Here is an 18531-nt window from a genome sequence, read left to right as displayed (position 1 = left end):
TAATTCTCTCAACTCTTTAGTATATACAGCTGTCTAAACAAATGGAAGATGCACGCCTGACGCAATACACGGGATAGACAATCCAGGCAAACAAATATTTTAAATGAGAAAATCAAAGGAATTCTGTGTATCCAAATATTATTCTGAACCAAAGGGGGCTCCAGATTAAGATACAAATGTACGGAAGTAAATGTTCAGCATTTTGTCATTTTATGTTAAACCAGCCTTCAATTCAACAGACGAAAACACGTACATGTTGTTTAATGGTTGTCGAATCTGAATTTTTATTTTATTTCTTTGGATTTTTTTAAGAAGTAAGAAATGATGGTTTAGAGAGTATTGTTTGAGATTGAGATCACTTGAGCAATTTGGTTAGAGAAAAACAAAAATCAGTTCAGTATTAAAAAGTATAAACATATAGGTGGCCCATCCTACCCCGGAAGGGGCAGGGTGTGTGGGTGTTCAAGATCTGAACAAACTTGAATCCACACTACCTTAGGATGCTTTCATATTAATATGAACAATCATGGCATATTTTGCTGTTCTTGAGGAAAAGATTTTTCCTACACATTTCTTAGTAAAACTTTGATCGTCCATTGTGTCCCCCCCCCCCCTTCATGATTTGAAGAAACTTTAATCTACACTATCCGAGGATCCTTCTATATAGGTATGATTAATCATGGCTTTGCTGTTTTTGAGAAGATTTTAAAAGATTTTCCCTATGTAAAACTTTGATTACCCATTGTGGAGTCATTAAACCCCGGGGATAATATTTGAACATTACTTATTCTTAACTCCTTGAAAAAGGACGTGATGCTTCATTTGAACACACTTAAATCCGCCTCACCCAAGATGCTTTGTGGCAAATTTGGTAACTGGCCAAGTGGTTCTTGTGAAGAAGTAGAAAATGTGAAAAGTTTACAGACGACAAATGACAGACGGGCACCGGACACTTTTCGATCAGAAAAGCTCAGATGAGCCTTCGGCTCAGGTGAGCTAAATGTATGCTACACGATTAAAAAATCTTTTTTCAGTAACTTTTTGGAATGTTGGTAAAATTAATATATACAGTAACCACCTTTTTCGTGCACCGAAAATTACATTTTTAAAATGAATATGCACTCCTATATCTATATCCTTAATACATGTAAAAAGTTAATATCTGCAACAATGGTATTGGTATATACAGTTGTAGTTTGATTATTATCAAAATCAGATCCATACGTATACATGTACTCTATCTGTAAGTTATCAATTCCTTTGTTTAATAAAAATATGATATCATCTATTAACAAGCTTCTTTAAAATCAACATTTTTATTCAGTCAAATATGTGTATGAAAAAATGCATAGGAAGATTTTTTCCCCTCCGATATGCTCGTGTTGACGAGAAATCTGTTTAAATTTAGAATCGCATATGCGTACATTTTTATCTTTCAGCTGATTAGGAAATAAGAAAGTTGTATAAAAGTAATAGAAAACTGTTCATACAAGGTTGTAGTAATCTATATTGTTTATCTTTTCAATGTAGATATGTTTCATGATCAGAGATAAATGGGGCGTAATTTTAAAATTATATTTCCCCATATCTTTAAGTAACGCTTTTTTTTTGTTCGAAAGCATCTTGAGAAAAAATGGTTTTAACTGAACATTTTCCAACACATGTTCTTCATTCATAAGTACATCATGTATACTTTAACAAATCAGTATAAAGTATAAATTTAATTCTATAAATGGAAGAACAAAATCGTATGTAAAAACAAAGGACATATCACGTTACATCTTATATTTCACTCTCACAATATGAGCATCTGTTCTGTTAAAATATCTATGTTTGGAGACACCTCCAACCCAAAGGCATTCCGAAGAATCCACAGCGAGTGTGGTGGGGGATAACTTGGTATTGTTATAAATGAACACATCGATAAAGCGCAAGAATTTCCCGTCCTTAGACAGCATATGAATGCATTGGTTAGTCACATCAGACATGAGGATACACCCCTCTCCGTCAAAAGTTATGTCAGTCAAGTTACAAACTTGTCCTTCATTTTGTTCAAGACCGTTGTAAGTAAACCTCGTGGTTCCCTCCGAGTTCAGGACAACCAGCACTCCTTCTGCATCATCCACGTGATCAATGACGCCAATGTCACCGTTTATATTTTCTCCAACTCGGAAGGGATACACAAAAATATCATGTCCTTCTGTGTCTTTTTCAATAATCTGGCGCGTAATACCGAAATTTGTTATTCGAGCAACTCGGCGCTTTCCAGAAGGATTCATTTCGTTTGGGTACGATTCGGCAAGGCAAAGCAAAATGTCTCTGTTCTTGGTAACTGCGATACCTAGAGCAACAAATGGTCGAGTATCATAAATCTTTTCAACTGAACCGTCTGTCTTTAGCATAAGGACTTCATTACTTCCATAGATGACCATGTACACGTCACCCTCTGGTGTGGCTGCCATGTTCAAAACACCAGATTTTCCAAATCCTCCACCAGGAACGAGATGTTCACATTCGTCAACTTCCAGAAGTTGTATTCCCCTGTGTTTATAATGCCCATGCCATGCAGCAAAAGGCGAAACAGGACAAATGGACGACACTTCCGGGAATCCTGTTGATGACCTTGCTATTACTTCTGGTTCACATTCGACAACTTCTTCAAGGTCACCAAAGATATCGGAAATCGAGCAATTTCCATGCGTATTTAACATAAGTCTATTAAAACTTGGAATTAACACTTCCGGTGTACTTTCAATATCATTTTCCAACATACGAGCGTACTTTATATCTCCCACATCGTTTTCGCCCCCAACACGTTTCTCGCCCACAGACAAGGTTGACCTTAAACGTGATATGTGAAAATCTATTGACTTTCCTAGCGCGTCAATAACCTCGACATTGGCCTTGCCAGCATCAGCTAGGCCAGACAATGTTGTTTGATAGTGCTTATCTAATTCTTTCCGAAGTTCCTCATACCTGTGTTTGACCGTTTCTTTTTTACCTTGAATGTCATTCAAGACACTTTCTCTCGCCGTCGTCAGTCGCATTTTCTTATCGGTAAGATAGGGTAAGATACTGTTCTCGATTTCCTCTCGACCTCTCTCTGCCTCTTGACGTTTGAATGACGTAAGGATGTCATCAATCTCTACGAAGCGGTGTCCCTGATGATAGTCTAAAATACAAACCCGGCAAACAAGACAATCACATCCACGTGTAACACAGTAAAGTATACACAATTCCCCAGAATGTTCCTCGCAAAGCTCATCGATGTCATCATTTTCCGGATTAGAGTCATCGCGGGGCTGGTACGGCACGAGCGCTGTCAACTTTTCGGAGTCTGCGATGGTTATTATGTCATGGTCACGAGACTGTCTGCTCTTTAAATGAATTCTGCTGCAGTTTTCACACATGAACTCGTCACACGTCAGACATTTCCTACTGATTTCGTTCTGACCGTCACACAAGTCACACGGTGCCGTGTTTATGCCTTCAGCCATTTTTATGCGACTTAAACAGTCACAGTTATATTTGCCCGTCACAAAACACTTACATATTCTTCCAAAAACGTTGAAAATTAGGTGTGTTATACCTGATGCAGAATATTTTAAAATCAAAAAGAACACAGATTACGTGTGCAAGTTTGCACAGGTATTTAAACCACCTTGCTCTTTGTTTGGTTGGTTACAACGAATGTCGTTCAGATCGATCAATACAGAGGTTTATTTGTTTAATTCGCTACCTTTAAATTTTTTCTTTCAATGATACATATAGACTGACCCGTCAAATTACTTTGAGGTCAGACTGCTTTCTATTTTATACTTAGGATTTTGCATGCACTTCACAAGTACTTCAGTTTAATATTGTAGTGCCCTTCATTGATTATATATGTATTCCATACAAATTGCAAAAAAAAAATATTGATTTCTTCATTATCACGTATACTAATATCATTATCATATACATTATTTGTAAAAGCACACCCTTTAGTGTTAAAAATGTTGGATTTTCTGTTCTAAAACTAGATGACATTATTCTTATAAGACGCATTTTTTGTTACAACAAAATTAAACAACATATTCTTATAAGTGCAAACCAGAACATGCAATGCTATGCAATCTAGATCTAAGATCGTATTATGGTACAAGAAACATCTATTTTTTTTTTATTTATTCATGATCGGACATTAAGTAAAATAAAGGATGTACATCGAAATTTTATCAGGATGTATATCGAATATATATGATCGACCGCTACCAGGATGAAAATTTTATTACTCTGGTCGACCTCTCCCAGGACGTGAATCGAATTTTCCTTGTCGGTCTTTACCTGGATGAGAATAGAACTTGCCTTTTCGACCTTTACCAGGATGAGAACCGAGATTATCCCATTGACCTTTACCAGGATGAGAACCGAATTTCTCCCGTCGACCTTTTCCAGGATGAGAATCGAATTTATCTTGTCGAGCTTTACCAGGATGTGAATCAAATTTTCCTTGTCGACCCTTACCAGGTCGAGAGTCGAACCTATTTTTTCGATCTTTACCTTTCTTTCCAGGAAGTAAATAAAATTTTTCTCTCCGAGCTTTGACAGTTTTGTCTCGACCTCTTCCAGAATGAGAATCAAATTTACTTTTTCGACCTTTATCAGGATGTGAATCTAGTTTATTTCTTCTACCTTTACCAGGATGAGAATGGAATTTACTTTCTTGACCTTTACCAGGATGTGAACCTAGTTTATTTTCTCGACCTTTACCAGGATGAAAATCGAATTTACTTTCTCGACCTTTACCAGGATGAGAATCAAGTTCATATCTTCGACCTTTACCAGGGTGAGAATTGAATTTACTTTCTCGACCTTTACCAGGATGTGAATCTTGTTTATTTCCCCGACCTTTACCAGGATGAGAATCAAATTTATTTCGTCTACTTTTACCAGGATGTGAATCTAGTACATATTTTCGACCTTTACCAGGCTGAAAATCAAATTTATTTAGTCTATCTTTACCAGGATGAGATCTGAATTTGTCTTGTCGATCTCTTCCAGGATGTGAATCGAATTTCACGTCCCTCCTTTTACCAGGACGTGAATCTAATTTATCTCGCGGCCCTTTACCAGGATGAGTTTCTAATTTATCTTCTCGACCTTTTCCAGGGTGAGAATCGAGTTTCTTTTTACCGAGACGAGAATCGAATTTATCTTTCACTGTATCCTTTTGACTTTCGTTTGGATGAAAATCCGCTTTTTCCTTTTGACTTCTGGGATCAAATTTGGTTAGTAGGTCACCGATTGCCCATGAGGTAAGAAAATCGCCATTTTCTCCAAAAAAGTTTTGGTCTTGGTCCCTTTCGTTAAGCTTTTTCGAAGCATTTCTTTCCCCGGGATCCTTTCCATTTTTTTCTGAAGTATGAGCTTAGAGTTAATTTTCTACACTTATGATTTTATTAATATTCAATCTGAGATTGAAATATTTTGATAAAATTAAGATATTGAGAGATATTTAGATAATTAATATTGATATAATGTTATCATTTTCAGATTGAAAATCAATAAACGACATTTACGGTATATATAAATTGTAAAATTCATTTGCTTTTATAAACTAACATGTCAATTCAGTAATCATAATACCTTGACAAGAAACAAGGATAAGGAAATAAACCAGCAAGACAATTCTCCACATTTCCTCACGTTGTTATGAAGAAAAATAGAGTTACCTCTCTTTACCTGCAAATACATTAGATTTTTATCGATCAAGTTTACCATATTCTTCATTTGATTTTATTGACTGATGACCTTTGAATAAATACCTTTGAAAAAAAAAGAATATTGATAATCTTTAAATGATATATATTTTTTAAATATATTAAAAATAAAATGTTATAGGTTTGATATCATTTTTATTTATCAAAGGACATATACACTGTACTTCCTATTTTCGTATGTCAGTTTCCATGAATTATCTATCTTTTACTTGGTATACTCCCTGTCATTTGCTATTGTTCAAAATAATTAATTTTGAAAATAGAAAGTCTATTGAAATAAAGATGTGTATTTTCAAAGGATTATAAAACAAGTGATGTTTCTGAGACACTGGGTATTCCACTGCCTACTTTAGTTTCAAGAGGGACAAAATATTGAAAAAGGTAAAGGAATTTAGCAGAGAGAAAGAGTTGGTAGTCATAGCCGGAAAATCACTCACTTTTTCTTCACTTTGTCTTGAGCATGCAGATACCCAAGTCGTCTTTGATCTGTTTATGTTAGCTCAATAGGCATTCCAACTCGTTCATTTCACGGAGCTTCTTTTTCAATATTTTGTACCACACAATATAAAGTTATCAGTGAAATACTCAGTGTTTCAGAAATATCACCGGGTTTTACAATCGCTTGATAATGCATATCTTAAATAGGCTTTCTGTTCTTAATTTGAACAATACCCGACAATTAATGGGAAGAAAATAAAATTTTAAGGAGGTTCTCCATAAAAACCGCATGTATTATAAGAAAAAAGGGGGCAATGTCATTAGACATAAAAGTAACTTTGAATTATATTGTTTGTTATTAATACATTATCAGGGGCGGATCCAGAAATTTTTTTTCTGGGCGGGGGGGGGGGGTGTTCTACATCAACTGTAAGAAATATTATACTCGGGAAATCTTTTGGGGGGAAAAAATCCCGACCCCCCCCCTCCCCCGATCCGCCCTTGAAAATTTTAGATATATTGCAGAAAATTCTCAATGATTTCTGGTAACACTATATGTTATAATTTTTCAAACATGGATGTTTAACACAACATTTCTGTTTTACAAACAAAAGGTTGCACAATTTTTTTAAGAAGACAAAGTTTAGAAAAGAAATTAAAAGGAAAAAAATCTTACCTGCTCAAAAAATTAGGCATTCAAGACTTTTGTTACTTAGCAATAGTTAATAATGTCGATATTTATAAGAAAACTGCGGGGTGTCATGTCATGGCCCAGTCGTATCACATATAAATTCATGCTAATTATATGTATTTCATGTATATTTAATGCAGATATGGATAAAAACAATGCACGATTAGATTGTTTATTACAGACCCTAGGAGGCGGATGGTACGTCTTCAGGTATGTTTAATTTAATTTAAACAATAATTTATTCACAGAAATGAATTGGATTGGGCAACAGACTCATCCAGTTTTAGCCCTCTCCCTACATCAAGGTCAAGGTAAATACATAAATTTTTAACATTAAATAAACAAAGGAAAAAATAAAAAATGTACTAAAAAGAAGAGAGAGAAGGAAAAAAGAGAAAATATAAGCAAAATTACAGAGAAAAGTAAGTAAATAAGCAAAATTACAAAGAAGTACGGTTTGGAAATGTTCAAAAATGTTAACATTTTATGCATTGATTGAATAAGTACGTCTCTTGGAGTTGTATATTTTGGACATATAAAAATGTAATGGTAAGCATCTTCAACAGAAACAGTACAATGTTCACACATTGGAATTTCTGAAAAACATCGCTGGTATAATTCTGCTTGCCATCTACTTGCATTATTCTTTAATTGACAATGTATTTTATTTTCTTATTCCAAAATGAAAACGTTCATTATGTCATGTTATAAATTTTGAATTTACCGGGTGGCAATAAATACTTGTCATGTTGTGAACTTTGTATTTACTGCCACCCAGTAAATTCAAAATTTACAACATGACAATTACTTTTTCTATAAACGTAGGATTTAAGAAAAAAAACTCTTGAACGATGATATTCTTTATTGTCCCAGTCAACTTCATTAAGTTCATGAAGACTGGCATTTTCATAATTTCGTATTTCCCTTTTATAGGCAAACAGTTTGTGAACAGTGAATTTTAGTTCTACGCTAGTCACACAGTGAGAGCTACAGAAGGGTGCCGCCGCTGTGTCGTGATTTGCTATCAAGCTGGTATAATTGTTGATCAAAATTAGATTAATACATGTCCCAGGTTCAGAGTAAAGTTAGTAGAATTGTTTATAATATTTATTAGGTTAAGTCTTTGTAACATAAAATTTGATTTGTTTACTTTGGTTAGACAACATATTAACATTGAAATCGCCTAATATTATGATTGGAATGATTAAGTTTAGAGCTTACTGCAAGTTGAATAGAAAATGATCCCGATATTCTGCCTTAGAGTTGGGTGGCCTATAAATGATTTACTGTATGTTGTTTAACGTCCCATTCGACCTATGAATAACGCTAGCCAGTTTATTATTATTGTTTACAATAACTTCAGACCAAAGGATCTCCATATGTTTGGAGTCAAGATCCTTCCTTGCTGATAAATGTAACTTTTTTTTTAGATATATATTATAAACGATTTCTGTTTTTATGAAGAGGTATATGATATCCGTTATGATATCATATACATTTGCGGAACTGTGTAAATGGCACTAAATTTTTTGAACAACCAAGATTAATTTGAGTGTCCTTATTGTAGGATAACTTAACTCATGCAGGCCATGACTAACATTAGCACAAATGTACAGTACTTGTAACTTATTGACATACATGTACCCTAATGAACTTTTTTTAAAAAAAAAAGTAAAATAAATAAAATAAAATAATTTAAACTGAATTTACAGGGGAAAAGTTAAAAGAATATCATAACAATACGTTAACCACTGCCATGTTCTAATTTTTGTTAACCTGTTAAAGTCTAATCACAAAAAAGGAACAAATAACAAATCTGATAATATGAAGAAGAATGCAATTGAAAATTATCAAAACAATATTGAGTCACAACTTATTGATACAATTAAAACAATTCAAAACTATATTGGAAACTTATAATGGATATTTTTAAAACCAAATCAACTACAGACATTCCCCTTTACAATACAGTCCAAAAATGGTGACGTTTCTCTATCCTTTTCTGATAAAGATAAGATAAATGTTCTTAAGGATTATTTCGCTTCAATGAAAAAGGTGAAGATAACGAATAGTAATCGATCTAACAAAAAAAAAATCTATAATCAATACAAATCCGTGAACAGGGCATAAAACACGGACCCCTAAAATTCCAGAAGTGAGATCAGGTCCCTATGGGAAGTAAGCATCTCAAGTTGACCCGCCGTAAGCCATATGTATTGATCAGGTAGACAGAACATTCCCTAGTCAAATTCAATTTAAAAACAACGGCCCGACAATTTGTATGAAACACGTCGGCCAAAATATGACCCAGTGATAGGTTATACATGTATTTGCTTACAAGGTATTTATAAGATAGATTTTATGAAATGCTGCCTTTAAAGGAGGTTATTGAAATCCCTATAACATCAATTTATCTGTCAGTAGCCTGCTTCGGTTTAAAAATTGATCGTACTCGGAGCGTACTCTTGATTATAGAATAAGTTGGGAGATTTAAACACATTTGCAAATGATAGCGGGATATTACTACATAAATAAGGAAAGTTGACAATGGAAAAGCTGAATTCATCTCGTTTGTCATACAATTTAGTTGTTAGATGCCCGTTATAATCTACATTCAGTAAAACATCCAAACAGGAAACAGATGTGGCAGACTCTTTGGTGTCTTTTATTGGTGTCTTTTATCGATATATCTAAATGTCGAGGTGAAGACCAAGGCAAGTGTTTTCTTCTTCTCATGTAGATGTTTTTGAATAAAGTCTGCTTCATAGGAATATAAAAACAGGTCGGCTAATAAAGAATCACATTTAGTACCCATCAGAATTCCAACAGCTTGTGGAAGATCTGTTCTCCGAAGTCTACATAAATGGTGTTGATGAGGAACCCCAGCACCCTTTTAATATTAAATTCAGAGTACTTGTGTGTAGAGTCAGAGTGATTTTTATCAAAGTTATTTTGTTAATGACCAGTCACAAGATACGAAATTTTTAAATTTTTATTGAAGAAGCAGTTGTGCATGATATTAAAGCGCCCATTTTTTATCGTGAGGAATGGCTGAATAAAGTGTAAAAAGAAAAATTGTACGTTTTGATGTTGTTTTACGCCTGAAGTTTCACCTTTACAGCAGTTAATATTTTTGTAAGGAGCAAAGATAGGGTCTTGGTAGAGTATTTGCTGGACCCGGCAATGCATCTCTGCTTGTAAGGATTTTATGAAGTTTAGGAATCCAGTATAGAGAGGGTAGATCGAACTCACCTTGGCTTGTTACGTCAATTCTTGATTGACCTCAAAGTATTCCTATGCGTGACAGTGTGTTTGATAATAAACATATTGTGAATAAGAAATCATTGATATTCTACATGTATCTATACTTCCTGTAAATAATGCCACTAGAGCAGACTACATGTATATCAGTCATGAAATGTTCAAAAGCTACCAAATTTTCTACTGTGGAGTCATTAGGTGTACTGTTTAATCGTTCATTGAAAGATAATATATTTCCTAACAAGTGGAGATTAGCCAACGTTACTTCACTCTTTCAAAAAGATGATGTTGTCGTTTTTGAATTACTATGGACCCGTTTCAATTACTGTATACACATGTAATATATTTAATTGTTGAAATTTCAGGTAGGGAGAGGGCGAGATTTTAAGAACTTGTTCCCATCCCATAGTATACGGGTTTATTTATTAAAATAAAGTGTGTTCAATACAAAAGAAAATCCTTCTGTGTACTATTGATATATTTTTTTAAAATTTTGATTGAATCATGGTTGTTCACATATGGCGTTCCTTGCATCTTTCCTTTTAAATGAAAGATCATAAAGAGATAAATATTCAGTTTAAGAATGATATTTTTTTCTTCAGTATTATCATCATGAATCATGAAGATGATGAAAACATTTTACATAAAAGAATTTCAAGAGAGACAACTTTATCAATAAATGATATTTAATGAAAAATAAACAATCATACAAGTTAAGAAATGTTGAGTCTTTTATTCAAGAGGATAAGACAAAAGGACGAATTATAAATCATCAAAGGGAATAAACAATTAAGTCTCATTTTACTACTACAAAATATTAATCATGTAATAATCTGTTTTTATAATCCCACTTCTCGTTTAGTGGGTTGAACTTGCTGCCTCTAAATTCCGCATCTTCCTCTACAGATTGAAGTCTCATACGTGTTTTCTTTCTTTTGTACCTTTATTAGTTTGCTTAAATACGTCCATTTGTCCTTTTTACAAATATTTTTATATTTTTCCTTCGGAGTCTCTTTAGAATTTTCCTTCTTATTGCTAGGTATTTTCTCCAGTTCCTCCTTGGCTTTCGTAGGCTTTGGTTAGTACTAATTCTTTTTGGCCTACTGTTGTTGATATTTGGAAAATTTTGACTAAGAGTATCCTTTTCTACATTTGAAATTGGCGGGTCATAGATTTTTCCAGTAGTATTCTTTGATAATTCTTCTAATCCCTCGTCTCTTGATGTAGTTAATAGTACATTTTTTGAGTGATTGGCTATTTCCACATTGTTTTGTATTGCATCACTTTCCTTTTGTTTCCAGTTCTTTGTTCTACCGAGTGGACGCGTAAATACTGAAGATGGACAGAAAAACGTGTATAGCACCTGTTACCAATCAATACAATTAGTCAGACTAATTCCAATATGCTTAGATATGTGTTTTATTTTAAAAATAGTGTTTACGTGTTTCGGCTAATCTGTTTCTTCTCCCAGTGTTAAGTTTGGATTTTAAAACATTTCCCTGCTCTCTTCTTCCAATAGGATGCGAGAACTTCAGAGATTCTAAAAAGACAGAAAATTATTTTCAACAGTGTTTTCAGAGCACAATTTTCTGAAATCGTATTCAAACCAACATGTTCATATTTACTCATTCTTTCAGCCTCCTCTTTTTCATTTCCATCAACTGTGTCGGATACCGTGGCATCTAAAATTAGTTGGCGACTGTTGTAAAGCTTCATATAAACTTAGAACTTTGATAAAAATATTAATTCAGGTTTATCTATCTTAAATTGTAGTAAATACCTTTGCAGTTGATAAAGATGATGCATTGAGAGTACAGAAGTATTATCCATGCTCTCATTATAGCTAAAAAAAAAATAATAAAAGGACATTTATATACCCATTCACTATTTCTTAGATTAAGAGAACATTAATTAATTATACCACTATATTTGTATATTTTTATTTTTATTTTATTTTTTATTCTATAAAATACATTTATCAGATATCTACTACTTGATTTAGAGCTTTTTTTCTTGTATATTTCAAGATCTATTCGTTTAATTTATGCGTATCAAGCAGCATACATGTTTATTATAAATGCATGAATGTTATGTAATCTTACTATGTTTAGAAGTTTTTTTTTAATCTAAAAGCTCGAGATATGTCTTATAATACATATAAACTCATTCACTTACCTTTCTTTGATGTGATCTCCTATATAGGTACGAAAAGATTGATTTTGTAAAAAATATAACAACTTTATATGACAGCCGAGGGTATTATGACCTGGTCACATTTTGCGCATGGATCTATGTCAATTTTGTCATATGTAAATTAATGCGTAACTGGTTTCATACAAACACGCATAACTAATCATAACTATAACGAAATTATCAATAAAAACAGAAGGAGGTGTAAGAATTAGATGATTTATTTCCTTGTTTGTAAACTTCCACCTACATGCATTATTTCATTAATCATTTGTTGACAATTCTAGTGCTGAATCTACGGAACATCTCAATTCATTTAAGAATCTGTCTGAATGATGATAGATAGGGGTAATATTATTCTGCACATGTGTTCCAGTTTTCGAATTTTTAGATTTCCTATTTCATCCATGTATATTAACCCTAATTTGCCTTTAGAGAACTAAATAAAATGTTTCATATGAAGAAGAGAGGAAGAAGAAGCAGAACATCTTTTAAAAATACATAAGAGTTTGGATGTACTTGACCTAGAAATTATAGTAATTTGAATAATTATGAATCTTCCATCAATCAGTAATGAATTCAATTATGTTAGATCTATTTGTCGATATTTCTTCACATGAATTTTGCTACTTAGTCACATATGGCTTCCTTCCGCTCCAGGGATATAAAGCAGACATAAGACTTATAAAATCTGAAGCTGATATTGATCTTTTCTTCCTGACATTCTTTTACCTGCTTTAAGTGAGTTTATGTTACCTTTAGCTGATTTTTAGAAGAAACTTAGAACACTATAACATTAAATATGCAAGTGTCATATCTATCTATATCTACTATTCGTGGATTGGAAATTAACAATCTTGTGTGACCATGGGATCTTATTTTCAATTTTCTTATTTTCAAGTATACTGTAAGAAACTATAAAATTAATAAACGTCCAAGAAAACAAACTTTAAATTGGGATTTTTCTTACGATTAAAAAAACGAGCGATTTATTTTACACAAATGATAATAATAATACTTTTAAAATATAAAAATACCATAAAACAAGTATATAAATGTAAAATTAAACGCATCAATATTTCTTGAATATGACTTATATGTGAATATTTCAGATAACGTTCAAGAGAAATTTTACACATGTTCAAATAATCAGAGAGTCAGGTACTTCTGTTTCATATTTGGATGTTCTACTGGCTACAGAAGATCATTGCAGGTAAAAAAAAAAAAAAAAAAAAAAAAAACTTTTATGTCAAAAGGGATAACTTCAACTTTTCCATTGTCAGCTTACCCTATTTACGTGGTAATTTTACACTGTCACCTTCATATGGTATTTATGCCTCTCAACTGATTTGGAACGCGAGAGCATATATGTTTAAATCGAGCCGTTTTACTGACAAATAAGTTGATGTTAAAGGGCTTTCTACAATCTTGTTTAAACTTAGCTTTTCGCGTCTTATGGTCTTTATAATGACCTTGTTTGCATATTCAACCTATCCAAGGGTCGAATTTTGAATTCCTTTTGAATGTTAGGCCATTGTTTTTATACTAATTTTGACTACAGATTACTCCATTTACATCATCAATTACAGAAGGCTCACGGCGGGTGTTACAGGTCGACAGGGGATGTTTACTCCTCCTGGGCACCTGATCCCACCTCTGATGTTTCCAAAGGCGCCCATGTTTTTGCCTTGTTTACGTTTCACATTGTTTACAGAATTTATGAGATTTGGCCACAGTTCGTTGTCTTCACCTTTTTCATTCAATATATGTTTCAAACATATGATATAATGAAAAATTGGTTTATATAATGAACATACCTTAAACTTACCTTAATCTTTTTATATGTGTCGAACTGTCAATGCTCGTATACCTTGCAATCCTTCCTGCGCATGTGTACATTTAATTATAATTTTCGATCGGCAAAACTACTTAATTGTTGAAATTTAGAAAGTACTACTTTTCTTACATACATGTAAATATACCTAGCAGAATAAAAAAAGACATTTATCACAAAATGTGTCGGCTTTTTCTTAGGACTATTACAGTAATTGTTTTGGACTAGAGTTGATTGATGACGATGAATAATTCAAAATAATTGGCTAATGATAGTTCAGTTCAGTTCAGTTTATTCTCTCAAAACCTGTAAATAGTACATGGGGTATAAAGATCGAATTGTTGCACTAATAAATCAACTGTTCGACTTAATTAGTTGAACATGCCATCCCAGGGTTCATATGTTTACACAACATTCTTGCAGCCATGGCGTATTCTGCCAACAATTCAATAATAATCACAATTATTTTGCCTTCATTCACTTTTTATACACTAAGTATTCAGCTCCTCTTAATGCATTCGTAAACACCTACACGTTGTCCTTGCCATTGATCCGCTATTTTAATACAATAGTAATATAATAGTAATATTTGTCCGAAGAAAAATCATTTCATTTGAACACATAACTTTTATGTACATGTATTGTTGTGAACGTGAACATTTTGGAAACTTTAAAAATGTACATTAATATGATCGTTAAATTTTTTATGGTAGTTCAAGAAGTCACCTGCAACATTTTATGAAGTTCAACCTGTAGCACTGACACGAAAAGGAAAAAATCATATCAAAAAGCACACAGAACGAAGCAAAACACATGTAATATCGGATTTCGCCTTGAGTGTGTCTTTGGTTGTACTGGCCAAGACAGTTACACGTATAGTCATTCAATGATTGTTAAAGGAATTCCGGAGGCGTCCATTTATATTTCCACTAATACCTAGTATTTTCCGTATCGTCTATGTGCCCTCTGTTTTCTCCTTTGATTCCGTCTGTGTTTCCTCAGAGCCTTATTTTTTAATTTCCTTTGCCTCCTTTTGTGTTTTTTTATTGTCTTCCGTATTTTCTTTTGCACCTTCCTTTTATTCTTCCTCAGTCTTCTCTCGTGTCTGTTCGGTCTTTTCCCGTATTTTCGAGGATTAAGATGAGGATCAATATGAGGCTTTAACGGTACACGTGGTTCTGGGTAATCTATAGGGTGACCACTGTGTATATCTGGACGGACTGGTTCAGGAAAGTGACCATGAGGTCCCCCGTGATTTGGCACACCTCTGTTGACAAGATCACGTAGTCTATTTAGTCCTTGATGAGGCTGATCTAGGGGTCTGATTGCATTTCCCCCATCCCATGGTCCCTGTCGCCCTGGGACAGCTCTGGCATCCCAGGGAGCACCACCTACACCTGGCCCCTGATCCAGTGGTTGAACGTTCCAGGGGTCAACACCATGACCTCCATGTGTATCGTGTCCGTGGCCATGACCGTGGTCCCCATCTTTAAAAACAAACATTAAGAATCATTTATTCTAAGACATGAATTTTATTTACACTTTGGTTTACTGTCAATCGTAAAAAGAATTTTGTTGTTTTAAAAAAAAAAAAAACAAGTGAACAAGTGAAACTTAGATACTTTAATATTTTTTTAACAATAATATTTTTTTTATATTGATGTAATATTTTTCAAAATTTTGCAGATGTATTTTATAGTGATTATTAAGACTTGTTATAGTACACTTACGTAATTGGCCTTGTGTTCCCAGCAGATAACATGCTGTCAAAACTAACCAGGTAATCATCCTGTGATAAAACATAAATTATGGCACTGTTAAAGTGTTTCATCATTTCAATTATTAAAAACATATTTACAATTTTTAAGAAGGTTTAACAAATAACTATTCATTCTAATGAATTACCATACCCTGTGAGGCGTACTAGTAGGAGATGTTCCACGACTTATCTGATAGTACATGTGAACCATTATATATACTCCCTCGTAAAAGGAAACATTTGTAAAAGTGTCATGTATTGACATATGCTAATAAGACAATAAGACATCTTTTAAATTTGCTATTTATGGACAAAGGTAGAGGGAAATCCAAAAATTATATCCCAGTGTGACATTTTATACCATGTTTATCAAAATTTATTTTTAAACTTTCAAAGTGTTCGTAAAAAGCACTGCGTATAAACGTCATTTTGGGCATTGTCTATGGTTTACATCTGTCAAATTCATGTAATTTATCAAAGATCTTAAATGTACAAAAATGAAAACATGTAAATATAACTTGCAGAGTTTTTGGACGACTGTGTACTTGTAAAATTATTTATTTAAAATCAGTTGATGGCATACTCAATATACGTCAGAGAGTTTTGATTGGAGAATCTTCTTTTATCACTGAGCGCGATATTGATGAATGTAATTGGACATTTACATAATATGCCAATGACAAAGGGATTCAGCATAAACAGGGGGATCCCCTAAAACATTTCTAGATATATTCTTATTCCTGAACTCGGAACTTGTGAAAAAATAGTGAGCGTACAATTTTAACCTTTTTAGAATGTCGAAGTGTTACTTTAAAATTTTACACTTCATCAACTTAAACTTATTAATAACAGTCTCGAAAATAATTATTGTTAAAGTTAAAATCTTATTTTAAATTCCTTCATCAAAAACCGGATTAAAGCAGATTTTTTTCACTCCAAATCATGACAGATTTCCTAGATTTTTGTACTTCCTGTTTGATAAGAGGGATTATAAAAAACACGTTTAGTTTGAATAATACTACAAAATACCTCTTCAACCAATTCCCTCATTGATTAAAAAAAAACGCTTTAAAAAATCAAAATGCATATTAAAAATTTTATTAATGGACCACAGTTAATTAGAAAGCAAGATGTGTTTGTTAAACACTGATGCTCCCATATGACAGCTATTGACCAAAGCTAAAGTTTCTCAAATTTATGCATTTCAAACTCCAAAATAAAGGCTAAGAGGTCAAACATATAGGTACTCAAAAAAGATCTTGTCACAAAGAATACACTTGTGAAATGTGAAAGCCCTTGCACCAATCATTCAGAAATGATGGTTTAAGGTTAAAGTTTTTCAAAAGTATGTCATATTCAAAGCTCAACCTCATGAGATAAAAAATGTTGGTACCAGAAAAGGTCTTTTCACAAAGAATACACCTTTGAAATATGAAAGCCATAGCACGAACCATTCGAAAGTTATGGTCAAGGTTAAAGTTTTTTCAAAATCAGGTTAAACTCCAAGGTCAATGTCAAAAGGTTGGTCTCCAAGGGAAGGTCTTGTCACACGGAATATACGTGTGAAATAAGAAAGCCCTAACACCACCTTTTTAAAGTTATGACCAAGGTTAAAGTTTGTCAAACTCCAAGATCAAGGTCAACAGGTCAAAAATGTTTGTACCCAACGGAAAGTCTTGTCATGTGAAGAATGAAAGTCCTAGCCCAATTTGTTTAAAAGTTATGGTCAAGGTTAAAGTTTGGTTTAATTTTGTAAAAGTGCGCCAAACTCCAAGGTCAAGTCAAAAGTAAAATACGTTGATATCCAAATAAAGGTCTTGTCACAAGGAATACACGAGTGAAATACTTTTAATAACAGATTTCTGAAGGATGAAGGAATCTCTCGAGAGCATAAATTTCTCCTGTGAACATCTCTCTGTCAGTCAGCATCTACATGTATCTCATTAGGACTTTTCTATTCTGCCTTCTGTGATGAAGGTTAAATTTATTTCGAAGAGATTTGATAGGGTCAGGTTTTCAACTGCATCTTATATAATTATATATATTACGTACATTTCATATGTGTATATTGTGGCTTATGGCAGCATACAAGATTTTTTTTAATTTTTGATCCGAAATACTACTTAATGGTTGACACGAATTTCTTTTTTAGATTTTAAATCGATTTATGCTTCAATGCAAGTTTTATTTCTTCGTGTCATTCATCACATTTATAAAATACATAGAAATTACTAAACACATACATGTACAGTATTGCAGAGTATGACTTAATGAGAGTGTGCAGAATAAATATATACCAAGTGCACATAACGTAATGTATTAAGATAAGAGACTATTATTGTGATATATTTAATAAACTCTTAAAAAAAACAAATACCGGTAGTTAGATAAGCAAATAAATTTGTCTTTAGTTATAATAAATGATCTTAATTAAGTCGAAATGTTAAAACTTTAATTTGCTTTTGTTTTAATTACACAAATTAATCACAGAAATGCTCAACAATCATTTGTTTACACAGTCACTGAATAAAATGTTTCTCTAACATTAATTAGAACAATGAAAATGTCAAGGAGAAGAAACCACAAACATTTGTTA

The 18531-nt window shown here is 33.0% G+C and overlaps 4 protein-coding genes across 4 annotated transcripts; all 4 read right to left on the bottom strand.

Annotated features, from left to right (window-relative positions):
• Window positions 1–1729: 1729 nt before the first annotated feature.
• On the bottom strand, window positions 1730–3941 carry LOC133182144 (uncharacterized). The gene has a single exon (XM_061316871.1). It carries the CDS (start codon window positions 3495–3497, stop codon window positions 1776–1778), a length of 1722 nt encoding a protein of 573 aa, XP_061172855.1. The 5' UTR covers window positions 3498–3941; the 3' UTR covers window positions 1730–1775.
• A 127-nt stretch (window positions 3942–4068) lies between these two features.
• Window positions 4069–5722, bottom strand: LOC133183543 (uncharacterized). The gene is made up of 2 exons (XM_061318487.1): window positions 5629–5722; window positions 4069–5397 (listed from the first exon to the last, which is right to left on the bottom strand). Exons 1-2 carry the CDS (start codon window positions 5678–5680, stop codon window positions 4271–4273), a joined length of 1179 nt encoding a protein of 392 aa, XP_061174471.1. The 5' UTR covers window positions 5681–5722; the 3' UTR covers window positions 4069–4270.
• A 5139-nt stretch (window positions 5723–10861) lies between these two features.
• LOC133183542 (uncharacterized) lies at window positions 10862–12425 on the bottom strand. Its single transcript, XM_061318485.1, has 5 exons — window positions 12328–12425; window positions 11933–11995; window positions 11778–11834; window positions 11594–11692; window positions 10862–11484 (listed from the first exon to the last, which is right to left on the bottom strand). Exons 2-5 carry the CDS (start codon window positions 11988–11990, stop codon window positions 11108–11110), a joined length of 591 nt encoding a protein of 196 aa, XP_061174469.1. The 5' UTR covers window positions 11991–11995; window positions 12328–12425; the 3' UTR covers window positions 10862–11107.
• Window positions 12426–14451: 2026 nt separating this feature from the next.
• Window positions 14452–16119, bottom strand: LOC133183541 (serine/threonine-protein phosphatase 1 regulatory subunit 10-like). The gene is made up of 3 exons (XM_061318484.1): window positions 16087–16119; window positions 15907–15965; window positions 14452–15663 (listed from the first exon to the last, which is right to left on the bottom strand). The coding sequence occupies exons 2-3, from the start codon at window positions 15962–15964 to the stop codon at window positions 15113–15115; spliced, it is 609 nt and encodes a 202-aa protein (XP_061174468.1). The 5' UTR covers window position 15965; window positions 16087–16119; the 3' UTR covers window positions 14452–15112.
• Window positions 16120–18531: the final 2412 nt, after the last annotated feature.

The sequence above is a fragment of the Saccostrea echinata genome, unplaced genomic scaffold (genome assembly GCF_033153115.1).
Source record: "Saccostrea echinata isolate AGI-Se365-2 ecotype Australia unplaced genomic scaffold, CSIRO_AGI_Sech_v1 ptg000009l, whole genome shotgun sequence".
Lineage (NCBI taxonomy): Eukaryota > Metazoa > Mollusca > Bivalvia > Ostreida > Ostreidae > Saccostrea > Saccostrea echinata.
The sequence above is the reverse complement of the archived record's forward strand: the minus strand, read 5'-3'. Positions and strand labels throughout refer to the sequence as shown.

What these genes read in the sequence shown, in the direction of transcription:
- LOC133182144 (XM_061316871.1), bottom strand. Translation starts at nt 3,497, where the DNA reads ATGGCTGAAGGCATAAACACGGCACCGTGTGACTTGTGTGACGGTCAG.
- LOC133183543 (XM_061318487.1), bottom strand. Translation starts at nt 5,680, where the DNA reads ATGTGGAGAATTGTCTTGCTGGTTTATTTCCTTATCCTTGTTTCTTGT. An exon ending in TATCCTTGTTTCTTGTCAAG is followed by an intron (nt 5,398 to 5,628) that starts GTATTATGATTA and finishes CTCATACTTCAG; the next exon opens with AAAAAAATGGAAAGGATCCC.
- LOC133183542 (XM_061318485.1), bottom strand. Translation starts at nt 11,990, where the DNA reads ATGAGAGCATGGATAATACTTCTGTACTCTCAATGCATCATCTTTATC. An exon ending in AGAGGAGGCTGAAAGAATGA is followed by an intron (nt 11,693 to 11,777) that starts GTAAATATGAAC and finishes CTGTCTTTTTAG; the next exon opens with AATCTCTGAAGTTCTCGCAT. An exon ending in AAACAGATTAGCCGAAACAC is followed by an intron (nt 11,485 to 11,593) that starts GTAAACACTATT and finishes GTCCATCTTCAG; the next exon opens with TATTTACGCGTCCACTCGGT.
- LOC133183541 (XM_061318484.1), bottom strand. Translation starts at nt 15,964, where the DNA reads ATGATTACCTGGTTAGTTTTGACAGCATGTTATCTGCTGGGAACACAA. An exon ending in GGGAACACAAGGCCAATTAC is followed by an intron (nt 15,664 to 15,906) that starts GTAAGTGTACTA and finishes TTGTTTTTAAAG; the next exon opens with ATGGGGACCACGGTCATGGC.